The sequence below is a fragment of the Esox lucius genome, chromosome 22 (assembly GCF_011004845.1).
Source record: "Esox lucius isolate fEsoLuc1 chromosome 22, fEsoLuc1.pri, whole genome shotgun sequence".
Lineage (NCBI taxonomy): Eukaryota > Metazoa > Chordata > Actinopteri > Esociformes > Esocidae > Esox > Esox lucius.
In genome coordinates, this window is record NC_047590.1 from 13,725,333 (window position 1) to 13,752,480 (window position 27,148).

Below are 27,148 nucleotides of genomic sequence, written 5' to 3' on the forward strand. Positions count from 1 at the left end.
CACACACACACCCCAGACAGAGTTTACCACCCTGGCCAGTACCTTCGATCCACAGCGATCAATCCCCCATTGATTTGCCATTAAAACGGCATCATTCAGCTTGTCTTCTTAGCCCAGCACATCCCCTGAGAATCATGTTTGTTTTGGTACATTGACAGTATCTCTCAGAATGGTCCCCAGTTCATTTAAAGCTTTCCCTGAATGCTGATTGTTATATGATATGTACCGCATAATGGAGTAGATTCTATCAGAGTTTTTAAATGTTTAAGAGAGTGTTGTGGCTGCTATTATAACAGTACTGGGTATTCCACCTGTCTATTTCCCCTTTTCCTTCACCCGTCCCACTAAGATTTCTCACACAAATTCCCACCTGAGACTTAAACCAGTGTTTCGCTGAAAAAGGTCAAACATTCCTGCTCCAGGTCTTGGGAATCATTGGGCCGTTGGTCTCAGTGGACCTACTCTGATGAGGCAGGGGAAAGGCTGCCGGGACCTTTCGAGCTGTATTTACATAACAATGGGCAACTGCAAACATGGGTTAGGCCAGGGATAGGCAAACATGGATTAGGCCAGGGATAGGCAAACATGGGTTAGGCCAGGGATAGGCAAACATGGATTAGGCCAGGGATAGGCAAACATGGATTAGGCCAGGGATAGGCAAACATGGATTAGGCCAGGGATAGGCAAACATGGATTAGGCCAGGGATAGGCAAACATGGGTTAGGCCAGGGATAGGCAAACATGGATTAGGCCAGGGATAGGCAAACATGGGTTAGGCCAGGGATAGGCAAACATGGGTTAGGCCAGGGATAGGCAAACATGGGTTAGGCCAGGGATAGGCAACTTGATTCAGCTGTGGGACATTTTTTACTCCAGTTTTGCTACTCTGTTTTTGGTGTCTAATTCATGAAAAAGATACTTCTTCAATGTAAGCAATTCCCTGCAGACCCGGGCAGTCGATGTTAAGATATGTGTTCTGAAACACATCCAATGTGAAACATTGGCTGACTAGCTAACCATATGTTATTTTTTTGTGTCTGTGACCAAAACATGGTGACGTATTTTGAGCTGAAATGACCTACTATCAAGTTAATGTTGTAGGTAATTTCACATGACATGTGGGATGCTAAAAAGTACAGCTCATTAACATAAGCACTGGCAGCCGCCTATTGTGTGGTAATTCCCAGGCAGACATTTATTTCTCAACTAAGTCAGGGTGACCAACACTGTTTCAAAGGGCTGTAAATGTCTTCTCTGCCTTTGGTCTCCCCACAGCAGACCAGTAATGGCGGCGGCAGCCTGAGTGACTACTCCTCGTCAGTCCCCTCCACCCCCAGCACCAGTCAGAAGGAGCTCCGCATTGACGTCCCCCAGACCAACACCCCCACTCCCGTTCGCAAGCAGTCCAAACGCCGCTCCAATCTCTTCACCGTGAGTTCTGTGTAGAGATGCTTCTTTCTACTTCATAAACATGGACTTGTCTTATTAGATTTTCAAACTGGGGATGTGGTTTGATTTGTAAATGGCTTACTGTTCATTGATTTTATTCGCCAAATTCCGGATAGCCAGTGCTAGTATCACCCAGAGTGCTTCGCTTGAAGCGTACTTGTGGACGAGCTAGCGTCGTAGCAGGTAAGCTGTGTATCAAGGTTTGAGCGTATCAAATTTGTATGAAGGAAAGTCAGCTTATTACAATGATTAAAATTGAAATAGAAACTTATTTTAATACATTTTTACATTGTATATTTCTCTACTCAATTCATTTGCCTCATTGATGTAATTCTGACACAACCTGCAAATGAGTGTACAGACAGAGACATAACCTTAAAACGGGCATTCACTGATGTTTCTGTCCCAGGACCAGCAAGAGATGAACATTGTTTTTTCCCTCTGCTTGGTTAATATATTTACAACAAGCAATAATTCAAAAAACGGACTTTTAACTAATATGAGCGACTGGTTTAACATTCATGCTCTTTCATCAACAATAGAAAGGGGATTTCCACCATACATATATAAGGCTAGATGATTAAGAGTTTGACTCAGAGATGTAGTCACAATCTGGATACCTATAAATCACTCAAAATAATCTTCAAAGCTACACAAAATGCCCCATTGTCAAAGTAATGTTGCAGAACCTGATAAACATCTCTAGCGAGCTTGAGCCTACTTTAGCCCTGGTCCCGTCCAATATAGTGCAGTTCCGTTGCCCGCTTTTGGATTACTGGGTCTGTTTGGTAATTACCTCAATATATATGAGAAATGTTTGATTTGGAATTGATCTAATGTGGACAAGCTTTCTAGCTAGCTGGGAAGCATTAGCATCTGGCACCCATTTTCTGTCCTTTTATGACGGCCACAGCCCCTACAAGACTCACAGAGGAGAGCTGCTCATGGAACGGTTTTCATCCGTGTGAAGCTGCGATAGGCTTCTCTGCCGCTTAGTTTCCCCCCACAGTCTGTTATATCGTGCTCTACCTGGCATGTAAGCATCATGGAGAAGATACCGTCAATTCAAATGGTCATTAAAGCTCACTAACTCTAGGAAAGCGACAGACAAATTCTGAGGAGTAAAATAGAATGGTCTGTATGTGCCAACAGCTAAACAGAGAACTCTGGAGAATGCTTGTGTAACCACTGTTCAATGAACTAAGTGCGCTTGCGATTGGTAGGGCTCTTTTCATGAGGACCAGTGTGCATTTCTCCACAGGCTGACTGTCTGCGGATCTGGGTTTGAGAAAGGCTGATTCACAGTTCCTTAGCAACTTTGAGGGTTGAAGAGAGGTCAGGGTTCAGCAACAGGGTCAAGTTGACTCATACGCCCCATTATAAACCTGTCACCTGTAGCAACCATTAAACGCGACCTGCCAGGTGAAGTCAAGAAAACGCCTGGAATAGACTATTGTTCCGACGGTTTTGACTGCCTCACTAAGCTCTTACTTTCTCTCCTCCGCAGTCTCGGAAGGCCAGCGAGCCAGACAAGGACAAGAAAGGACCGGAGGGCCGAGCGGACAGCATTGGAAGCGGCCGTGCTATCCCAATTAAGCAGGTATGATCAAATCTGGCTCTCGCCGGCCCGGCCCGGCCGGCTGCTACAGGGATAATTAGGGTCCGGCGACGGCGTATTGCCGATTTGCCGGGCAACGGGGTCCGTCTGTGATCAGACACAGCCAGGCTTCCCACCGTTTGATGCCTTCTCCTTGATTAACAGCGAAAGCACACACTTGACATCAATTAGAGTCCGGGGGTTCTCCCAGGTATTGAAATGAGATCATTAGGATAAGGAGTGGGAAGAGATGTGGCCTTCTCTCTTTTTCAGGCTCCCCTCGGCCCCGTGCCTTCCTCCTCACCCCCCCCCCCCTCCCCCATCCCTTTTTCCTTGACGAAAAAATAAAAGGGGCGAGGAGAGTCTGAGGATCTTTAATGTAGTGCTGTCTGCTGGCTGGGGATACAAACCTCCACTCCCCTCTTTCCTCACAGTGGTTTTCAAAGGCCTGCCTTTTCCTGCGCAGCCCAGGCCCTTTGATTGAAGCCTTGTTGGGGGGGGGGGGGGGGGGGGTTGGGGGGGCAGTGGCCCACAGAGCTCATGAGCTCCATCTTCCTCCTCAACCCCCCGCTGGGATCGGGAGAGGTTGTTTGAGTTGGCCTTAATTTGTCGCAAACAAGAGCTCAGGAAAGGGGGGGGGTGGGGGGGGGGGGCACATCTCCCGTGCACCGCTTCAACTGGAGTGTAAGGAAATCAGGCAATTAGCGGGCACTAATCGCGGCCTCTCATGTCAGTGCTGTGGCCTCGTTTGTAATCCACTAATGAACAAATTACATCTCTGATTAGGGGCCGCCTTTCAGTGACGCACCGCGTTGGTTAACAACGCTGTTAGTCAGCTACCAGGGGCCGGGGCGCGCCGGACCCCCCCAGCTGGGATGGCACAGCGGCGAGCTGAGTAATTGTCTCGGCCCCTCGATCAGGTACGGTGTTTACCACGGAGATGTTTGCAATTATCCCTGTGCTCTTCACTGGAAGGACATAATACTGTGGCCAAGAAAGAACAGTATCCACTGCTATCCCCCAGTCATCCGCTTAGCCTCGGCTAGTGTTGTCAGACATGGGGTTGGCTGGCCGAATGGTACCGATCCATCCAGTGGGTTTTTAAAATGACTTTTGAAATGACAAATAAAACCTGATGTAGTCTGTGGTAATGATAATGGGCTGTTCACGGGCGGTGCTTTGTGTGATTGACAGATGCAGCCTGTCTTTTGTTATGCAACGTTTTCAGAACGCTTTACTGCACTCACACAGTGTCCACTCAGAGACTCATTACTGTGGTAAAGAGCACCACTGTGTGTGTGTGTGTGTGTGTGTGTGTGTGTGTGTGTGTGTGTGTGTGTGTGTGTGTGTGTGTGTGTGTGTGTGTGTGTGTGTGTGTGTGTGAGCGTATCTCTATTCAAAATACAACCGTAATGTTGTGCTTTGAAGATGGATTAATGTTGACCTTTAGTTGAACGCTGACAAAGGCATGTTGATGCTGAAATATTCGTTTTTGGCCTTCTAATTCACTTGGAGCTGAAACACTGAGTGGGAATCTTTTTGCATTCTATTATTTGATAGTTTAGCACTTCTACTAACTTTTTGGATCTGTGCCAATTTCTGCCTTTGATGAACTTTGGTTGTCAAATGTTTCTGTAGATGGATTGGACATGCTCCTATAGATTACCAACTTAACCTCTTTGGCGACGTGTGTATGTGTTGAAATGTGTTATTTAATGACCCGAGACTTATTGGTACCAACTTATTTATAAGTCAGTTTTAGGTAAATTCCCTCTAATAGCAACATGGGCTCTCGTTTATACATCACTCTATTCTCTGCTGAAGCCCATTCTTCCTTCGGTCGATACTCATTTCACTTTAGTGCTGCCAATGGCTAGAATGAGTTGCAAATGACCCTTAAGCTCGACATTCTCGCCTGATCCTCTGAAATAAAGTTAACAAGCTGCTGCCTGTCAGCCAGACCAGCTGAATCCCCTATACTTGTATATGTGTCCGACTGTATTTAGTGAACTTTAATTAGAATGTATCTATTTGCATTCATTCATATATTTTTATTTGTTCACTGTTGACTGGTGGGTCTTGCATTTGAGTTCCTATGACCCGGTCGTCCTTCAAAATGGGAAAAGAGCTTATCACTTTTGAAATTAAAGGTTTGTTTTAGGGTCAGGGAAAACGGGCATTCTAATGGGGGATACAGTTTGGTCCCTGAAAAGGCCTCACAAGTGTGGTAAAGCAGGCAAGCAATCAGGTCCCTCCTGCCAACCTTAAAGAGCCCCACGCACATCTGTCTGCCTGGCAGGCATAGAAACCTCCTGGGTCCGTCCACTCAATTTGCATAATTCCTGTGGAGCCACTGGTCGGTAACGATGTTCATATGAACCCGGCCACATCCTCAGCCCGGGCGGCAGATGGGAGGACGGCTGCATGTTGTGTGTCGACGAGTTTTAAAATGCAAAGCCCCGGTCTGATAGAACCGTCCGTGGTGTGGGCCGCTGGTTGGAAAGCACGCTGGTTGGGCACGGCCACACGCACACAGACGCGCACAAGGACACACATTCAGCTCATCTGATAATCGTCCGCCGACGACAGACCGAGGTGGGAGAATGCAGTGGATCGGGCAGCGAGCACTCGGAGGCAGCGGGCCAGAACCGGAGATGCTTCCCTTCTCGGACCTGGATGTTAATTGATTTGATCGTTCCCTGTGGTCTTTCCTCTCGGAGTATGTGTGCCGGTGTGTGAGAGGGAAATAATTGCGTGTGTGTGTGGGTGTGTGTTCAGGGAGATGGCAGAAACGTAGCTACCTACCTCCCCGTGAGCAGTGAATTGTGCAAGGGTATCACATAGTAACATCCGACTCCATACATCAGGCCTCCATCAGAGGGCTTATGACAGCTCGTTCCCTGATAGAATGTGCTTCCTGGTCCTGGCCTGCGTTGGTTGTCCTTCCTGGTTTGTGGTGCACGTTAAAGAGGGGAGAGAAGGTGGGGGCGGTCTTTAATTTATTCACTTTGGCAGATGTCCACTTCAGTTATGTTTGCCGGCTCGAGACAATGCCGGGCCGTTCCTTGAAGGTGCGGCGGTAATCGCCGGTCAATTAATCACGCCAGGAGGATGAGACTGTTATTGGGATTCAGTGCTCTCAAGAGCAACGCTATCTTTCAGAGTATGAGTGGCACCACTGGATCGTCATTTGCTGGCAAAGATGGTTATACTGTAGATAGGAGATACTGTGCCTTTGATTTGCAAAGCAAAGTAAGGCAGCACAGCTCGCACACACACACACACACACACACTCACACTTACTCACTGAAGGCTCTGCTAGGTCAGGCTGTGTGTGCTGAGCACCACATCATAATGAAGGTATAGGGCTTTTTGGAGACCAAGAGCTGATTCCTGTTGAAATCCTATTTTCTCTGACCCACTCAAAGACCAGTCTTTCCTGAGAGTCGTATAGGATAATACTAATACTGGTCATAATACTAATTTCTAGCCTAAACTTAAAATAAAGCAAGTAATAATTAAATAGAGCACAAACCGTTTATTAGAACTACATTTAGGGGATACATTTGGATTAGACATAAATGAAATGTCCAGTTTTTACAACAACATTTACATGTCTGTCAACCCCTCATTTGGGAAATAATGCCCTTGCACTTTAACCATGAGTGTATCTCCTAAAGCCAGACCCTAATTCTAACCCTCACCATAAAATACATTGCCCTCACCTTTTGTTCATTCAACCCTCATCCAGAGTGGTGTGCAGGAGCGATCAGGGTTAGGTGTCTTGCTCTTTTTCATTTTAGGGACACGAACCAGCCACCTTTTGGTAAACAGTCCAACACTTACCGCTTGGTAACCTGCCGTTTCTCTCTCATCCTAAATGATGATCGGCAAAATGTCCTCACTTGTCTGATGTTTCCACAAACTATACTTGTGAGGGTTACACCAAAAGTACACACAGACACTACAGCTTTACATGTTTTCCCCAAGGTCTTCCTATTAGCAGTGCAAGCATCTTGTGTGTGTGTATGTATATGTGTGTGGGTGTGTGTGTGGGTGGGTGGGTGTGTGGGCGCGCTCTCTCCCCCAGCACTTCTTACTCCCCAGTGTAGTTTATTTCCCGTTCGCCGTGATCTCATTAGGATTGGTTATTGTTCTAACTCCCCCTCTCAAGGTGACTCAAATTCCTGTGTGTTTGTGTGTGTGTGTACAAGTGAGGCTTTGGAAGGACAAAAGGCCTTCATTAGGACACGGCGCTCGTTATAACACAGCCTGGCCAGGCAAAACTAGCCGTCTTCAGCAGACGGGACTTTATAATGAGTGCGGGGCGGCTCCAGCTCTGCAGTGATTAGGAAGCCCAGAGCCCCAGCGGTCTGGCGTTGCACACATGCAAACACACACGCTCACAGTACTCCAAGTGTGGGCGTGACAGAATCTGGCTACACGCGTCGGGCCGTCGTGAGTTCTCCAAAACATGCCCCCCCCCCCCCCCCCCCCCCCCCCACTGTGGCCCATGACCTTCTCCTGTGTGATGTGCGGTTATCGCACCCAGCCGAATTCTTTCGGCCCGGAAACTTCGCGGTTTCGGTGTGTTTTGGTATATACGCGTGGTTAGACTTTTTTAGGAATTGTTTTGTCTGGCGCGTCTTTGTTTGTTGTGTTTTTGCAGGGTCACGATGGGGTCATCGCCGGTTGCTGTTGCCCGGGCTCATGCCCCGTTTGCAGCGTGGCGGTCCTAAGCTTCATCTGGTCGCTGCTGAGGGTTTTCTTTAAAAACCGAGTGGCAAGTGGACCCGGCCAGCTTTGTTTACAGACGGTGTTTACGGCGGCGTCTCTGCCGACATCTGCTCCACGCTCCTAATTAGCCCCTAATTATCGGAGAGAGTGACTCTCGCCTCGCAAGCCTCTCTGTCAACCCTGCCACCTGATGACAGGAACGGAGAACCAACGCTTTTAACAAATTAATTTAGCAAATTAATTTTCCACTTACACAACGTGGCTTTTGAATACGAGTGGTCCCAGCATGCAGACATGAGCGCTCGAGGATTTTGAGGTTAGATTTTTAGGGTGGCTTGCCTAAGAGGTTTTAAGATGGTGGTCTTGGTTTTCTACTTAGAGGTGGTGGTCTTGCCTCAGTATGGTAACCCACCCATCTAATATTGGAAATCAATAGTCCTTCGGCCGTCCCATCCGCAGTTTAATCTCCATGTTTAAATGCATATTCTACTTTTACCTAGGCCTTCACCTACATTCTTCACCATTATAGCTTCTTACAGATTTGAGTTATGATATTCTTTCTTTTAAAGCCTTGGAGCTCGTGGTCGGGGCTGGTTCCTTTGGTGAGGAGCTGATTAGTTTCATGGTTTTAATTGCCTATGGTTGTAGAGAGTGCTGTAACATTATAGAGGCACAGGGCTGGGTGGTTTTGACAGTCTCTCTCTTTCCTCCCTCCCCTCCCAGGCCTGGTTCCTCTTTGTAAGGAGTTAAATTGGATGGTTAATTCGGCTGTTATTTACCCTGTAATTCATTAGTTTCGCCCTGCCATTGGCAGCGGGCAGGCTGTAATTTCACGCTTGGCAATAAAAGATGTCTCATAATCTGCTTCATTTAGCAGCCAAAGAATTTAATGAAATTAACGCCGTCTCCTAATTAAGACGGTGAATATTAAAGACCCGCTATCGAGGCCCCCTTTAACGAGTGCCGACGCGTTCCGCCTTCCTCCGGATTGGAAAAATATCATTTCCCAGGGAAAAGGTTGCTGCCGTGGTGACTGCTCGGAGCCATTTTGGCCATGATGACATTTTTTGTCATGCACACTAACCCCTGGAAATGAGATTCTGATGCGGTGCTATGGAGCGGAGGTGGGGGGGGGATAATTAAACAAGAAACACACACGCCAATCAAAGGAGGTTTTAGATTGTTCAATTGTCTGATCTGGTTACAATATCCTCTATGGAGCATAAACCAGTAGCGCACTCTGAACGCCCTGGGACTAAAATGTCCCCGTCTTTAGCTTCGCTGCTTTACGGCACATTTGTTTTGTCTGAGTTACGACCAGATTCCCCTCACTGATGTTCGTATCAGTTTCCTAATTTATCAGTTTCTTGCCATCCTCTTGAGCAAGTGCTCCACTCTTTTAAAGAGGCAGATAAGATGGAAAATAGCAATTGGCATTGACCCCAGTGGCTTCCAACTCGTTCAGGAAACTGGAAAAAAAATAATGACAAACGGATTTCTTTTCCATCCATCCACCCTCCTCTCTCTCTCTCTCTCTCTCTCTCTCATTGTTACAAATGTGGCGTGCACGGAGGTGGGCGAGAGAGGTTTTATCTTCTAATGAATTGAGACTGCTGAAGTAAGGTTTGGATAATTGAGTTTCTAATTAATTACCCAGAACTCTTATCGCACAGATCAGAGGCTGCGTCCCCACTGTCCTCCCTGTCCCCTACATAGCCTCCCCTGCTGAGCCCAGATCCCAGCAGGCCAAGGGCACTAGGCAGAAAGGTAGCATGTTCTTGGTGTTTTATTTGAGCTGGTTCTTTCTGCTCCTCGGCCTGCTGAGCTCCCCCGGGCCTGCCCTTTCCTGTCCTTGCCTCATCAATGCTGACCTTGTCATGAATGCCGTATGGGACTGGCACCTGACGTCGTGTGTGTGTGTGTAGCAATTTTACACCGGCTGGGTAGACTACTGTGCTACCCTTTAAAACGGTCGTTATTCAAGGCGGAAATACAATCTTTTTCTCTCGACACAGAACTCCACCACACCATTGAGATATCTATCACTTCTCTCTCAGTTCCGTCTAATGGGGCCTTTTCTCAGACAAAATGCCTCCATTCTCTCCCATTCCTCCAAGCCCATCGATTGGTCCTAAACATCATGTGACACGTCAGTGTCCTGGCCCGGGACCGGCGCCCTCATCCACGCCGCCGTCCTGTCCAGTGAATGATAAATGACCGGCGGTGGCCGGCAGCGTGGACACCTCTTCACGCCAGATCAGATGGCCCGGCGCGATAGAGGGCCGTCCAAACAACGGCTTTCCCCGAGAGGCGTCACTCAGGACAGCACTTAGCCCGCCCCGAGCCCTTCCCGCGCGCCCCCCCCCCCCCCCCGCCCCGACGTCCCTCCCGGTGACACCCTTAATATAGCCTGGCCCTCTCCGGGGAGGGCCCAAGAACAATAGACCCCACTGCCCCGCCACATCCCCTGGGTCTGTCTCTAGAGATAGTGCCCCCCCCCCCGTCACCCGTATGGACCGGCTGTCATTCCCCTCAAGGGGCCTGGGGAGATGCCATTGTCTGCACAAAATAAGGGACGATTGAGTGATTAGGGGAGTCGATTAGTGTGTTTTAATAGAAAGGGAACCGACCGGGGGAAGAGTTCTCCCCTCAACGGGCGGTTTGTTTCCAGGTGAAGGGCCGTGCCGGGGTTCAATCGCCTGGAGAGGTGGGACAGTGACGGGTTTGACGGTGGGGATGGTGAGGTCGCTATCAAAGGCCGTGGCGGATGATTTTGTGTCCTTCATTTATTTTTTTCTTCTCCAAAATGAATTGTTTTCTGTGTGAAATTATGAACGAGACCTGTTTGCTGTGTTAACAGTTGTTAAGAGGTGAACCGTGAGAATGTGATATTAACCAACAACCGTGCCCTGGCAGCAGATCTCCTGGAACCTTCTCCTTAAACGACATCATCAGCGTCATCCCCTCAGCCCCCCTGGGCAACTGACCTTTTCCTGAGCACTACCCACAATACTTCACTGATCCTCTGAAGGAAGTGACTCGGTAGCGGCGAACAGAGAAGGAGAGCGAGTATATCTGGGATGTATTTATTTCTGCCATTTATTCTTGTGCGTCGCGATCGGGAGACCTTGTGAGCTGTCAAGGCCCCCGGAGGTAAAATACAGGCGAGGAGTGTGTGTCGCGAGCAGGCCGGGAAAGTTGAATAATGAAAGATATTACCTATCAGGAGGCTCGACGCGCCGTTCAATTAGGCCTCCCCCTGCAAACTGATCGCTTGTCATCTCCGCGATGGATGGCTGAAATTAATACGCACACTTCTCTTCCAGACAGGCCTGCGCTTAGAAGAAATATTGGCCAACCTAGTTCAGTTCCCGTCTGTGACGCCATCTCCTTCTTCTTGGTCTTTCCTACGTTCTGTCTTTCCTCGTCCTTCTTTCTGTTTCTTTAACGCCACTATATATCCCACGCATTGTTTGTTGTTACTCGCTCAGCACTTTCAGAATGATCACCTTTGTCCCCTGGACCTCTGGGCCTTGAAGTGAGACCAAGCTGATATCTCCTCTAACAGTGGTGTTCGGATGCTAGTGGTTTCCTCACCAACCCTACTCAAATGAGTATTGCAGAAAGTCCACCTCCAGCGTCTAGCTACATAGTATATCAAATCCATATCATATCTCCCTCAGATCAACAGAGGACCCTGCTGTCTCTCCATTAGTAGTGGAATCTTTATGTACGTTATCATTCTGTCCCGCCAAGTATAGCCCCTGATTGGCCGGCCCTCTGAGGCTAGCTGTCTGACGCTGGCCACTGATTGGCCGGCCCTCTGGCTAGCTGTCCGACGCCGGCTACTCCCGTTGCCGAGACGGACAGTCATTTGAAAGTATGCTTTTCTGGCGCGTGGTCACTCCCTATTACGCTAAATGCGGATCATCCCTCGCCGCCTCGTTGGCTCCACCGCTGCCACCTTTTCGTCCCAACGAGACGCCACAAGGCCCTAATGAAATTTGAACAGCGCCGGAGAAACGGAAAGAGGGCCGTGTCCGTCAGCGCGGGCCGACCGTCCATCTCTCTCTCTTCCCCCAGCATCCCACCCCCCTGTTGCGTGTTTCGCGGCCGGAATCTATTAATATCCCCATGTCTGCGCGGCGTTAACGCGGCGTTAATGTCTGACTGGTCCAGCGAAGTGACACGCGCGCCAGCCTGGCTGTAATTGCTAATCAGCGGACAGTTTTATCCCCTCGTGCCCTAATGAATTTGGCTGAAGTGAAGTGTGGGTGGGCGGTCGCCCTAAACGGCCAGTCAGCCGCAGCTGATGTGCGTAGGAGAAGCGGGAAGCATCAAGGGAACAAGAGATGGGATGAGGGGAGAGAGAAGAGGGAGAGAGAGAGAGAGCGATGTTTAACAGTCTTGTCGTGTGGGCGACGAAAAGTATTTTTCTTGCGTTCCCTCTCTCTTTCATTAAAATAAATTCCCTCAACTTCTGGCTCACCATTTGGGGTTTTTATTTCTGTCTCTTGCCGGCCAATGTGTAAATAGTCTATTAGTTTAAGTGGTTTTCATGCCCATAAAGGCATTTTGTTTCTCTGGTCAGCGACCAAGTGTGTCACTGTAATCTAGTCAGAAGACATGGAATTTCATCATCATTGTTTTGAACCTGATTTCCGCATGGTGACTGCACTCAGAGTGACATTTTTCCCAAAACAGTTTTTTCTAGCCCGTGGCTTTCGGTCTCCATGAATTCCACAAACGACATGTTTATCTCGGCACTCGTGATGGCCATTTTCCTACTGACAGCGCGTACATAGTACATTGGAGGGGAAACAAGTGTGTTGGGATTTCAGGGGGACACTAGGGTATGCACGTTGCCACCTTGGTGGGCCCTTTGTCCCGTGGGAGTGAGAATGCGCAAAAACAAAGTCACCGAATAAATACATTCTTAAACATACTGTTGGCAGCTCAGCATGTGCGTTTGACCGTTTCAGCCGAACAGTTGGCAGATGGACGGAGGACGTCTGTTTGTGTATTTTCTCACATCTTGCCGTGTTCTCTGTTTTCCAGGGCATGCTCCTGAAGAGAAGTGGCAAGACGCTGAACAAGGAGTGGAAGAAGAAGTACGTGACGCTCTGCGACAATGGCCTGCTCACCTACCACCCGAGCCTGCACGTGAGTGTTGCCAGTCATACGCACACGTGCGCACACTTCACTCGTAAGTCACACACCACTCTAAACTCACACGCACACACATCTCTCACACAAGTGCTTTGCCTTTGCATGTGCGCACACACACACACACACACAGTATACGTGTACTGGAAGGGAATTTAGATTAGACTTGAGTAAAACATCCATTCTGGTATTCACTCCAATTGTCCACGCTTGCCGCAACCAGGCTTGGCTAGCTGGGGAACATTGTCACTGATTGACTATTATCGCCGTTCGTGACGACATGACATAACCTTTTGTCGGCCGTCTCGCTCCGTGTGTGAGAGCGGAGGGCGGGGGGGTCAGCCTCTGTCTCCGGTGTGGGTCCGTCGGTCCCTCTGCAGTCCGGGCTCACTCCGCACCTAATTGTCCCGTTTTACAGCGACGCTTTCCCGTGCGTTTTCCCCCTCGCTGCTAATCCATCAGCCACTGTGTTGGCCCATTAGCGGCCAGGCGAAGCTCCTGGTTTCTTCTCCTCCCCCGTGTGTGTGTGTGTGTGTGTGTATGTGTGTGTATGTGTGTGCGCGCGGGCGCGTGTCTCAATATTCCCATCCACCCGCTTCTCGCAAATACGCGGTCGCCGTGCTTGTCTCAATGAAGAGACAAACACACGCTCTGACATTACACCCGCCCTCACACACGGGCAGAGAGCGACAGTATTAATTAGAAAGCCCACGTCGTCTGTTTGCACACGACGGACGTTGATGATGGGCTATAGCAGCGTCTTAATGGGCCGCTTTAATTGCCCGCCTGGCTGCCCTGTTGGCACACGCAGGACCACAACGTCCCCTCTCCCGGCCCAGACACCACATTATCTCACCCGGCGCCCCTCCCCTCCAGCGCTCCCCCGGAATCTCATCAGGCATTATTGTTATTGTTAATTGGAATCGGAATCATTCTTTCTAATGCCACACTGCCTCGACTCTGGGGCGCGCCCGTACAGACAGACGGGCAGTGACCGTCAGACAGAGACCGGTTGTGGTCAGGAATGTAGGAATGGGGTCAAAGGTTTTCCAAGGAGGTAACACTGACTGTCATGTGAAATGTAATAATACCCCCTAAAAAGTTGTTTTTGGGCATGTGGATCTTCAGCACTGTTGACATATAAAGGGAACCTAATTTTGCGAAAGACACTATCTTCATAGCAGGGAGATGGTAAGTACACCCCTAGCTTCAATAGCTGGTGTTGCCCCCTTTAGTTGTAATAACATCTTACTCGTCTCTACAGTACTGCTTCTACTGTGTGTCCCCACAGCATTTTAGTAGGATTTAGATTTGGGCTTTGACTTGGCCATTACAGAACCCTCCATTTATTTTTCTTGGGCCAATGTGATGTAGCTGTGCTTGTGTGTTTTGGATAATTTTTCTAATTCACCTTTAATTTTGACAGATGGCCTCACATTCTGCAGAATAATTCTCTTGTAGAACATGGAATTGATGGTTGACTCCGTAATGGCAAGTTAGTCAGGCCCTGAGGCAGCAAAGTAGCCCCATAACATTGTCACCGCCTCCTTGCTTTATGGTTGGTTTAGTTCAAAGGCAGTTTTGAGTTTTTCACTGAACATGGCCTCTGGCATTGCAGCCAAACAACTTGACTTTTGACTTGTCTAATCAGAGCACATTGTCCCAGTAGTTTTGGTGTTAAACCAGGTGTTGCCTGGCAGACAACTTATATCCTGATATTCTTTTTATGAGAGCAGAGGAGTGTGTTCCTCCTTCTGACCTCCCATGTCCGCCATTTTTGTGCAGTCTCTGACTGTTGACTCTTGCACTTTGACATTTTTTGACTGATTTGGAAGGATGACATGTCCTATGTAAATTGTAGTAGTCTGGAATAATACTTCTATTTAGGAGTGGTCTGGAATTTTCTCTATTTGTAGATGATGTGTGTAATATTGGAATATTGTACAAATGCTTAGAAATGGCTTTGGTACACACTCCCAGACTCATGGTCATTTACCATCTTTCTTCTGAGGGCCTCGGGTGGCTCAGTTGTCAGATGTATGGCTAATCGGATGGATTAAAAACAATCCCAGCGTTGACAGGTCCCTTTGGATTCGGACACCCTCTGAGGGGAGTAACATTCCACCGTTCCGACACACCCCTCCCTGACGCCGGGCAGGCTGCCCCTATCCCCGCGCATCTGCAGCGCAGGAGACAATTAGCGTGTTTGTGGAGGCTAATAGAATGAAACTCAATCAGAAACGCTGCTAATTGCCCCGACTATGTGCAAAGAAATCACATTAATGTGGCTAATTAAGTGGATGGCAATAGGATGCCACCTAATTGGCTGAAAAACTGCGAGCCACGTCGCTAAGAAACATGAAGAAGTGCCAGGGAGTCATTCGACTGTTTATTTCTGGTGTGGCTAGTCTTACCTAACCACTTCAGTTTTATTTGCAGTTCTTTTGGGCGTCCGCTCGGCTGATGACGTGCCTTTTAATGCGTCGGCGACATCCCTTTCCCGCCACCCTGAAAGTATTGTGATCCCGGCTGCGTCTTTCCCCAGCGTAGTTGTTCTCGAGCAGGCACAAATGCCTGCCTGCTTGCTTTGACCGCCCCCTCTCCACTCCACGACAGCCCTCCTTTCTCCTCTCCCTCTCCTCCCTTTCTTCTCCCTCGTTTCTCCTTCCTCTGTTTATGATCTGTGGATTAGCTGATGAAAGTTCCCCAATGCAAATGGAGACTCAATTACCTCCGTCAAGCTGTCGGTGGGCTGCGCCGGGCCCTCGTCGGCCCTCCAGGGGCCCCCGGCTCAAGGGCTCTCCAGTGACTTGTTAAGCAGTGTTGAGAGCACTTGGCTTTGAATTGGCCTTTTGTCAGTCTCATGCTGGGGGGGGGGGGCTGCTTCCCGGCTCCCGCAAGTAGATAAACACACACATTGTTTTGAAAACACACACGTGATTATGAACACGCACACAAACCCTCGTTGAACACACACACACGCTTCTCCGCTTAGCTCGGGATGGTCTTTGATTGTGTCACAATGGGTCTCTGATGCTGTGAGAGCTTTGTTTCTGCACATGGTCTAAGCCCTCATTCATGTTGCTGTGGGGTGGTTGACCCCTACTCAATGAGCAGCCAGTCTGTGACAGACACACACGCACGCGTGGGTCTGCCGCTGTTAACAAACCAACATTTTAACGAGAACTCGACTGTGTCTTTCCTACATTTTCTACTGATACTGACAAACCCCACTCAAATCACAAACCTGTTATATTGTCTCCAGGGAGAAATCTGGCAAAGCCGCTTAACTCGTGCCTAATGAATAACAAATTCCTTTTAGATATCTTATTTGTAGGCCTGTTTAATAATGTATATTTAAAAACTCATTACCATTTTACCGCACGTGGACAATGGCAAAATAAAGCAAATACTTTGGAATGCGAAGTGTTCTGAAACCAGGTGTTATGAAAACAATGTTAATTTCCCACTAAAGTGGAATTAACATATCATAATTTTAGGATTATTTGTATATTTTCTTGGCATGTGTTTTGGCCGCCGTGGCTGGAAGACGAGTTATCCGTGACTTTTAAACCACGGTGATAGTGGGGGCGCATTTGGCTGGAGCTTCAGTGACAAACACTGCTCAACTTGATACGTTTGATTTGCCGCAATGTGCCATGGCCATCTCAGTCCCCACATCTCAACCCAGCTGAACACTTTAGGGGGATTTTAAAGGAACGCCTTAGCATTTTCCATGGAACCGTCGACAAAACACACACTGAAGGAATTTAATCTCCAATGGAGATTAAATTCCCAATCTATGCCAAGGTGAGTCTGTTCGATTGATGTCCGATGACGGCTTTAGGATTCCTCATTGCTTGTGAAATGAAATGGTGGGATAGGCCCCTGTGTGTCAGGAGAGACTGGCATTCTCTTCTGTTTCTTTACAGTGCCCTTTTGCATAACTTCCAGCATTTGAGATCAAAGTTAAAACAATTCAATTCAGCATGAGAACACGGCATTGGGTAGTGTAAAGACACCACAGTAGCTTCTGAACTAGATGTAACTACATTTTCCTTGCTTTTTCAGTAGTTAGGTGTTTTAGAAGAGAAGTACAGATATAGACCGATGAGAATATTCTTCCACTGAATGGATGAGTGGTAGAGGTTTGTCTGGTTAGCCAGGAGGTTCTGCAGAGGCCGGCTGTGGTCGCTGCGAAATGTACAGTGGATATAAACAGTCCTTGTTTGGTTATGTAAAGGCTGAAAGTGTATGCTAATATCATGCGTTTCTCTTGGTAAACGGAAGTTGCAGCGACTTCTTTCGTCCAATTGAATATTGGCACCCTCCTCCTCTCTCTCTGGTGTCACTGAGACACGTAATCATCTCTACTCAAACATGCAATGGATGAATTATTTGCTAGTTTTCTGATTATTTAGATAAGATTATTTCATTTCACTCAGTTTGTGGTGGATTTAAATATATACAAGCACAGACTAGAGTAGGGAACTCCTGTTCCATTTAAAACTCACTTTTTTACTTTTCAAAAATATCCCAAAATACTGTTTTGAGTCTAATTAATGGAGAGCAGAATTTATTTGAATGCCCTTTTGCTGTAATTCAGCTGACTTCCACTAGGTGGGAGCAAATTAGGGATATCCTAGTACAAAACGCTGTGTGTTCCTGTCTGAGTGTCCCCCATCTTTTCTTTTTAGGATTACATGCAGAACATCCACGGGAAGGAGATCGACCTGCTGAGGACCACGGTGAAGGTCCCAGGGAAGAGGCCTCCCAGAGCGGTGTCTACCTGCGCTGCCGTCCCCAGCCCCAAGACCAACGGCCTGGCCAAAGACATGAGCTGTCTGCAGCTGGGACCTGGTGGACCTGGTGGACCTGGTGAGACAGTGGGGGTGGGGGGGGTGAAGGCTGGGGAGTAGAGAGTCCGCAGGGTGAAAGTAGTAGGGGAGGAGAGAGGGGGCAGGGGTAAGAAAGAGAAAGATAGGGGTGTGGGGTGAGAGAGAGAGAGAGAGGCAGAGGAGAAGTGAGCGAGAAAGAGAGGGGGGTAGAAAGAGGGACAGAGGGGAGAGACTGAAGACTGTGCACTGCACATGCATGAGAACACATCTGGTCCCTCTCTCTACACACACACACACACACACACACATACACACATACACACGTGCGCGCTTTGGTGCACTCTGCAGTATCTGAGGAGGATGCCAATGTGATAATGTTGCAGTAATTTATGTCATTTTACCTTCAGCAAAAAGAGTGCTGTCAAACAATGGCCCATAAACCATACTGCTGAGGGGATACACACACACACACACACACACACACACACACACACACACACACACACACACACACCCATCTCCAGGAGGACCAAACTAATAGCATGAATATTCAGTGACCCATAATACATGTACTAATTACAGTCATGAATATTAATGCAATCAGAGTCCGCTCTCCACTCAGGCAACTCCAGAAATGAGCTGTAATGAGAGAATGAGAGGTGAGGGAGGGAGGGAGAGGGGGAGAGAGAGAGAGAGAAAGGAGGGGGGGAGATGATTCACTCACTGTTGTTAAGCCATGAAAGCCTGGCAACTCAAGGGTTTGATTTAAGCAGCAAGCTGCTTGTAAGGTGTTCGTTTTATCATCTGTGTGTGTGCGCGCGTGTTTTTGTGTCTGTGTTTGTACTTACATGCGCGGACATTGTGCCTTCCTGCTCATGCGCAGATGCGTTTGAATGTGTCTGAGTGAGAAAGCGTTCCCTAGCTTTCCAGCTCACCTTTCCACGTGCGTTTGGAGCAACCTGAGGTTTCCCGGGTTGTCTCTCCAGCCGGGCCGGAATCAGGGACTCTGTCATAAGCAGAAGTAGCGTAAGGCTCTGGCCAAAGGTGGCGCTGCTCTCTCAGCTGTCCTACACACACACACACACACACACACACACACAGCAACAGGGTCATTGACTGCGGTAAATGAGGGCTTGGCTCTGTTCAGCTTTGCTTACAGTCACATTAGGTTGTTATATTCCTACTGCTTAAAGTGGGTCCCCCGGTCTAGGAATTTCAGATACACGTACAGAACCGGGGGCCACATTTAGAGGGACCGGGACCTTGACATGTCCCCTATAGTGGGACGGAGACAGGCTTCATCCAGAGGGCAGTTGCCTTTACGGTTATGCTAAAGGTGTACAGACAGAATTTCTTATCCCAGATTCAGTAGCGTCTGGCCTCTTTTTTGCCTGTAGGCTCATATTGTTGTTAAATGTAAACTGACAGATTTGTTTTAGTTCCTGTTGCTTTTAGTAAAATCTGGAATATTAAAGGAAACGACTAGTTTTCACAGTTGACTGACATTGTCCCCCTGTCACTCTTTCTCCCTCTCCTTCTCTCTCCCTGACCTCTCTAACCCTCCCTGGTTCACACTCTCCTCCTCGCTGTCTCTCCCTCTCCTCCTCGCCGTCTCTCCCTCTCCTCCTCGCCGTCTCTCCCTCTCCTCCTCGCCGTCTCTCCCTCTCCTCCTCGCCGTCTCTCCCTCTCTCCTCGCCGTCTCTCCCTCTCCTCCTCGCCGTCTCTCCCTCTCCTCCTCGCTTTCTCTCCCTCTCTCCATTAGGTGTCGTGACCAGCAGTTCTTCTGCGTCTCAGATGGCCAGTGGGATCAGCTTGGTGTCTTTTAACAGTCGAGGTGACGGAATGCACCAGAGGTCGTACTCCGTCTCCTCTGCCGACCAATGGAGCGAGGCCACCGTCATTGCCAACTCCGGAGTCAGCACAGGTATGAGGACGAACCCCCCCCCCCGGACGGCGTCGGTCCAGTCCGGGTCCACTGTATTCTCCATTGACTTCATTTGGGTTCTGATTCGGAGCTCCGCCGTGGGGAGCCCGCCTTAGCCCACGGGGTCTGAGAGCGGAGCTCCGAGCTGGGGCCCTCCTCGCCTCTCATCCCTCCTATATTGATCTGTCTGACGGGCCTCTGATGTTGCTTGAACGGTTTGTCAACCTAATGGCCACTTGGAGACATGCATTAGCAGGAACACATTCATCGTTACAGGCACTTACCAGCAAGTGTGTTTGGATGGGCATGTGTTTGTGGGTGTCATTGTCTCTAATGGTGTTTCGGTGTAGTATTCAAGCAGTGAAATAAACAGTCTTGCATGGTCAATGACTGCCTCAGGTTCCCGACACATACGTATCCACTATCGGCTCCGCACTGGGCTGAGACTGACAGATGTCGGATCCAGCGTGCGTCGCCGTGACGATGAGTCTGACAGACAGCCCCCCCCCACACACACACACACACACACACAACAACTTCTCTCCCCGACTGTCAAAGTGCCTTGCTGTCCAGAGTGGAATAACGTTTAAAGTTGTGAAAGGCTCTAAATGCGTGGACTCCCAGGGGCCTCGCGTTCGCACGCAGCTGGGGCCCTTTCATCACCTTTGGCTTGCCTTTAACCAACTGTGGGCGGCTTACGCTTGTCCACTTCATTTCACTCCATGTCATTTGTCCTGACGTTTTAATGAGGCCGTTTATGAAGTCCTGCAAACGTGTTACACCTGATCCGGCCTGAACCGAACAAGTGGGATTGAAGGCTGCGCATTCAGGACGTCAACCAAGGTGACATCCCTGATCCGATCAGAACCTTTGTGTAATCCTGCAGAACATGGAACACTATTGAAATGGAGCTTTTCATGATTCCCATTTCGTTGCCACAATTGTGTGTGTGTGTGTGTGTTGGGGTCCTGAAGGCCGTTGAGCGTTGTTCTTAAAATCGTCTGAAAATGTTGTGGGCCCTCAGCCCATCCTTATATAAATAACCTTTACCGACCTCCTTAACGAGGTCCCTCTCCTCTTATCTGGGCGCCGTGATGGGATGAGTTGTGATAGCTGGATGACCAGTGGCCCCGGGACCTGAGAGCTCATCACCTAATAGTCCCCGGAGCCCGGCGCAACGAGATACACTAGAACCTGAGAGACGCTCTCCTGGGGAAGGTTCTTTGTGCAGTAATTAGCTGGCCATAATGCCATAGACTTCGCTTTTTTGAAGTGAGCTGTGCCTGTCGGACACTCTCAGACTGCGTCTGAGCGTTTGCGAAAACTCTCCGGCCTCTGCTGTTTTGACACGAGGACTTCCCTCAAACCTTTCATCAGAACTCGATTAGCGAGAGTGTTGTTGCTTCCTGCTTCAGATCCGGCTAAGCTATTTCACGCACACTTGTGTGTAGTATTAGTATGTTGACGTGCCGGTTCACTGCGAGACCAGTGTTTTTTCCGAATGTCATGGGACTCCATGGGACCAGGCGAATGCACCTATGGGTTGGTAGTGGGTAACACCTGAAAGTTCTAGAATTAGGGAGACTGTTGCAAAAACATAACCGACATAAAGGCCGCAAGTTGAGGAGAGCTGAGGGGAGGGAGAGATGAAGCCAATGTAGAACAGGAGGAAATCAAGACATGGGGGAGGGAGGAGAGGGGGAGGGAGGAGAGGGGGAGGGAGGAGAGGGGGAGGAGGAGAGGGGGAGGAGGAGAGGGGGAGGAGGCCGCAGGGTTCAGTATGTGGATGTGGCGTCTTTTCTCCACTGGCTTTGTATTGGATGACGATGCCATCTCTGGCCTCTGTTCCATGAGCTACTCTAAGCATATATGGCCTTGAGCGAGCGAGCGAGCGCGCGCGCGTTCACACCATTTGGCCTTTATCCCCTCTGCATTTAGTTGCCTTTTCCTCCTTCATTATGAAACATTGAAAGCATTAAGAGTAATGAGTGTCTCTTAAATTAGGCGGCTGTTTTTCTGTGGAGACCCCCAGGACTGCTGGAGCCAGAGGGCTGTGAACCAGGCAGTCAGGGGTTAGGGTTAGCATGCTAACCTTCCTCCCCACTCAGGGAGCTTGCTCTGGGGGGGGTGTGGACTCTCCACTGAGCCCCACCTCCCTGACTAATGTAATGTTCCTATTTTTAATTCCTCCTCAGCCAGGGGGCATCGGTGTCATGCCCCCCCCCCCCCCCCCCCACTTCCCCCCTCCAGCGTAGGACTGTGCACACAGGAGCAACCTTTTCCCTCATTCATTATCCCTCTGCGTCTCACAACGCCTGGCTTGGGATTTTACTGCAACTTGTCCTGGCTAGGATGGGCGTGGGGAACCCAGAACCTCACTGCCAGTGATGAACAAAAGGGGATGTCTCCTTTGGAGTGTGTTGTGGTGCGGCGGTCCTGTGAAAAGAGCCCTTTGTGTGTGTGTGTGTGTGTGTGTGTCTCTGCAGTCTTTGATTTGGCAAGCTCGGCTGTGGAATGCCAGCCCTCAGTAGCCTCCAGCCAATCCTCTGATCTCCCAACAAACTGTGGCCCGACGAACAGGAAGTCAGTTTACCTCCGCTTCCTGTTTACCAGGCCTATTCAGCCGTCTGTTTCACACACACACACACACACACACACACACACACACACAGCCGGGATATTAACACGCTCAAAATGGTGCTACATTTCATTTCCAGAGCACTCGTCCTTTACTGGCGTGTGTGCTCTGCTGTTCAGACTGCCCTCTAGTGTGTTACCACGTCTCGCACGTGCCGAGAATGTGCCACCTAATGTGGTACCTGCAAACCGTTGGCGCGACAAGCACCTAGCAATGCAATGATGCATCTGCTGAACGACTGAAATGTAGTATTTAAGGAGTTTCATGTATGTCCGAAGGATTATGTGGAGGGAAGAGAGGGAGGCCCGCTCACCGTTCAAGAAACAACACTTGGAGTCTGTTTAGAGGTGCATAGAGAACGTGGAGGGAGGTTTGTACTGTGAACGTGGCCAAGAGAGACGCGGGAGAAAGGGGAGGCAAGGACAGGGGGATATGAGGTGAGAAGGCCGGCGTGGTGAACGGGGACTGCTGTTAATCCCGGGCAGTTAATTGTGCGCTGCGCGACGGCGTCTTGTCAGCAGAGATAAGTTGTCAAGTTTGCCCACTTGAGCTGAGACTAAACGATAGTCAGATAAGTAACGGCCGTCCTTGGGGCTGCCTGCTCTGTTGCGGCCAGTCGCTACATTCGCTCTGCTGGGAGCTGCACCCCGCCTCCCACGCTGGCCCGCGCCTCCCACGCTGATATTGATGGGAGCTGAATGTTATTTCATTCCGCTGCCAGACACAGCTGTCAGCTTGACGCATGAAAAGTGAAGCGGCTCTCGGCCTCCTGGCCCTGATATCCTGGCCCAGTTGGAGGAGGGTTGTACACGAGGGACCGGAAAATGTTTCTTATGCTGTTGTTTTTTTTCACCCCCCCCCCAGACACGGGCCTGGGCGACTCCGTGTGCTCCAGTCCCTCCATCTCCAGCACCACCAGCCCGAAGATGGACCCGCCCCCGTCGCCGCATGCCAACCGGAAGAAGCACCGGCGGAAGAAGAGCACGAGCAACTTCAAAGTCGACGGCCTCTCTGGTACTGCGGAAGGTAACGCCATCTCCCCTCCCCGTTTCCCAGGCCTGGTCCGCCCCGCTAAAACGCTCCCGCTAGCTAACCAACAAACGGGCTGCAACTAACTGGTTCCTATGCTCTGTGACGGTCTGCTGTAATCTGAATGGGTCTGGAGGAGATTGGACCTGGCGGGGAAAGAGAAATGAGGTTTAAAACCTAGAATTACAGCTGACAAAATATTCTCAAAGATGGCCAACCTTTTCGCTGTCACGCCGCCAGGCAACTCTTTTAAAAGGAGATTACATTCCAAAAGTCACAGGACAGATTTGAGTATCATGAGGTGCCACATGGTGTTGTAGGGACAGGTGTGGGAAACGCCGCCATGTTTTCCCATGAGCCCTTGTCACTCGGACAGAGGACGGGGGCTCTTCATTCTTTATCTCCCATCCCTCCATCGCTCTCTCTCTCTTTCCGTGCGCGTGTGTGCGTGTCTGTGTGTTTGCCGGATGTGTCTACAGCGCTGCTAACAGGTCCATGATCCACTGATCTGTCACGATGATTGACACCAAATACAGACGTTTATTCGTGGGTTAACATGTGCACACTCCGGCAGTTACGCTCTTATATGTCTCAGTGTATGAAACAAACCGAAGCATCCTCGCACACACACACACACACACACACACACACACGCATGCACGCGCGCTACACACGCAGGGCGAGTGGAACAGATGCAGAGTTGGCAGCAGATGTGTAATCTGTGCAGCCTTTCCATCAGCAGGAATCAAGTGGCTGTCTCTGTCTGGGCTCACTCAGTCTGCTCTCTGCCTGCCTGCCTGCCTGCCTTGGGACTGGGAGGAATGACTGAGTCAGATAGACGTTACTGGGAATCGCACATCACATGGGTCTCTGTCCTTCTACCTGGCCAGAAAAGCAGGTTGAGGATGGGCTTCATTTCAGTGGGAGGGCTGGTGTTGGTCCAGAATGAGAATGGGCTTCAGTTCAGTGGGAGGGCTGGTGTTGGTCCAGAATGTGAATGGGCTTCATTTCAGTGGGAGGGCTGGTGTTGGTCCAGAATGAGAATGGGCTTCAGTTCAGTGGGAGGGCTGGTTTTGGTCCTGGTTGAGGACAGGCTTCAGTTCAGTGGGAGGGCTGGTTTTGGTCCTGGTTGAGGACAGGCTTCAGTTCATTGGGGGGGTGGCTGGTGTTGGTCCTGTAGTCTGGGCTGACCCTCCGGTACAGATGTGTGACAGAATGGGTTTGAGTCCTGACCCCATTGTCTTTCAGAGAAAGCTGTCTGCCTCTACCTGTCTTTCTGTATTTTCCATTTCTTAAAAAGATTCTGTTTATTTTTCAACACAGGCAGGTTTTCTTTCATTAATTGGTCCTTTGAAGGATCTGATACTGTTGGAGAAGAGCAGCTAGTGGACATGACAACGGAGTGGGCCTGCCTTTTCCGAATGCAGCCTTTGTGTGCCGCTGTGCTGGCTGATTGGCTGAGTGATTTACCGATTGGCAGGCTGACTATGATTGGCTGGCTGACTTTTTGAAACCACACAAGTTATCCAGCAAATGGTCAATATCTTCAGTCTGGTTAAAATGTATCCAATACCTCTTCCTGTTCCTTACTATTTTGAATGTTTTTTTTTTTTTTTGTTTGTGGGTGTGCTTCGCCTAGGCCCCTAAACCTGCACGCCTTTCCCCAAGACAGAGCGTTGCGAGACGCTCCCTAAGCCAGCCCGTCCTGTGTGCCGCCCCCCTCGCTCCATTCGTCAGCGGGGCACTTAAGTGAAATATTATAAATAATCCACAGCGTTGAAATCTTTTATCAGCTGTGGCACTTTCATTATTCAATAAGCGATTAGTAACAGTCTCCCAATTTAGCCATTAAGCACCGTGGGACAGTGTCAGGGGTGGGGGGGGGTGGGTGCTCGACGCCTGTCACGCCACGGGCCCCGATGAAGTATCAGCCTGTCTCGCACCCCCGTTATTCATGAGGGGGCCGGGTCGTGCGCCACGCCGCTCCGTCCACACCCTCGCCGCTCCCTCTCGAGCCCAGGTACGACCGCAGCACTGGGGGCCTCTGCGTCTCCCGCTCCTCCTCTTTCCCAGTCCATCTTACTCTCTCACTCTGTCCCTTTCTTTCCTGTTTGTGTTTTTCCTTTTTAATTCTCTGACCTTGAAACATACTTGACTTAAAAATATATGGATTTATAATCCACGGCTGTGACATCACAGTAAGGTCGTTTTGGAGAAATCTAGGTTGTGAAGAAGAGACACAGTTCTTCCGTGATTCATAGATGTTATTCATTTGTCTCCCTCCACGTAAAACAAAGACTCCACTCATCCTGTGTCTCATCCTGCTGTGGAGCCTGACCCCCCCCCCCCAACTCCCCCCTTTCCTCCCCCTCCAGATCCACCTGCTTCAGGTGTATCGCTCTGTGCAATTAACTCGTCTTCGGTTAGCTGCCCCTCGTTAGATCGTTAACTACCGCGGACCCCTGGTTCAGTAGAGCTCCGGCGCGGGGGTTCCGACTTCTCGCTGCTCTGCGGACCTTTGAAAGGGGATCCAAGCTTGCTGGAGACGCGCGACTTGTATCACGGATGGAGGACTGCGGACTTGAAAGCCGCCCCGTCCGACCCCTGTGGCCCCCCCTTTGGGTGGAGAGATGCCCCACACGAAGCAGCGGGCCAGCTGCGGCTTCCCCTCTCCTGGAGCGAGTAAATACATTCCTGGACAGAAGAGTTTCAGTTAGCCCGGCCAAAATGCTCTCTCCCATCTGATACAGGATCAGAGGATTGGGGGGGGTCAGACAAAAGCACTTTGATCAGGTTGGTAGATAGTAGACAGCAGATATGTCCATTCATTCCACAGAGGCGGTTAGGAAAATTCCAAAGAATTAGATGTAGTTTAGGTTCTGATTGAAGTGCCTTGACGCATTCAGCATGTAGCCTTTAGATGGATGTGTCTCTGTCCGTTTAAATGGCTCTGCGAATTCCTTAAAGTGGACGTTCATTTAGCTGGCTTTGTCGCCGCCGAGGTCTGCCAGGTGGAACACAAAAGGTCAAACCTTAGACGACCCAGGTGATCTTCCTCCTGAAGAGAGGCAACATTTGTCGGATGTACAATGGACCCAAAGTACCAAGGATTCCAATATATCAGAGGTTGCGCACTTGGAGACACTGCACCGTCTCTTGAACACATTCAGGCATTTGTTTTCTGATTGCTCCTGACTTCACACTGCGTGTGGAAAATAGCTTCTTGAAGGGCAACAAGGCCGCACAAGACCGATAACATTTAAACCCGACGCGCATATTACCCAGAGCCCTGCCTTTTTACAGGCAGCAGTTTGGGAACGGTGAATGAATGTATGTTTTCTTTTCTGCTATCGCTGTGTGACAAATGTTCTCCCTAGCCTCAGGGGGTGTTGGGAAAATAAGAGTTGCGTCGCCGGGGCTTTGAGAGGTCCGAGGGGCGAGGCGTGAGGGGGAGTATAGCTTGTATTTAAGGAGTGTGAATGTTCCTCATTATGGAAGGTGAACAGGGAGGGCACACGAGCCTGGGTCCAGAACCTCTCGCTGCTCATGGACCAGACGGGGTGGGGGGGGGCATTTTAACCACTCAATGTCCTTCTGATACCACTTTCTTATCTAGTTTTTATTATTTGGACAATCTGGATGCGTTTCTACTGCAAGGTTGTTGTGAATAACGCGTTTGGCCTCCACCTTAGTGGCGGTTCGTTCAGTTGGTCAACTGTTCCTGCTCCGCCGCTGCTCCTTCTGCTGAACGTCTGACCTGTCACTAACTC

At 49.6% G+C, this 27,148-nt stretch overlaps 1 protein-coding gene across 9 annotated transcripts in view; it reads left to right on the forward strand.

Annotated features, from left to right (window-relative positions):
* agap1 (ArfGAP with GTPase domain, ankyrin repeat and PH domain 1) overlaps positions 1 to 27,148 on the forward strand; it is a 123,972-nt gene that overhangs the window by 69,142 nt on the left and 27,682 nt on the right. For 5 of the 9 annotated variants that reach the window (XM_013139803.4, XM_010892063.5, XM_010892068.5 and 2 more), the window contains 6 exons: positions 1,276 to 1,431; positions 2,957 to 3,049; positions 12,842 to 12,946; positions 17,647 to 17,827; positions 19,550 to 19,711; positions 23,214 to 23,375. In XM_013139803.4, coding sequence (XP_012995257.1) covers positions 1,276 to 1,431; positions 2,957 to 3,049; positions 12,842 to 12,946; positions 17,647 to 17,827; positions 19,550 to 19,711; positions 23,214 to 23,375 — 859 coding nt within the window. The remainder of the gene's footprint in view (positions 1 to 1,275; positions 1,432 to 2,956; positions 3,050 to 12,841; positions 12,947 to 17,646; positions 17,828 to 19,549; positions 19,712 to 23,213; positions 23,376 to 27,148) is intronic. The other 4 variants (XM_010892064.5, XM_020042369.3, XM_034289497.1 and 1 more) reach the window with 2 other exon arrangements.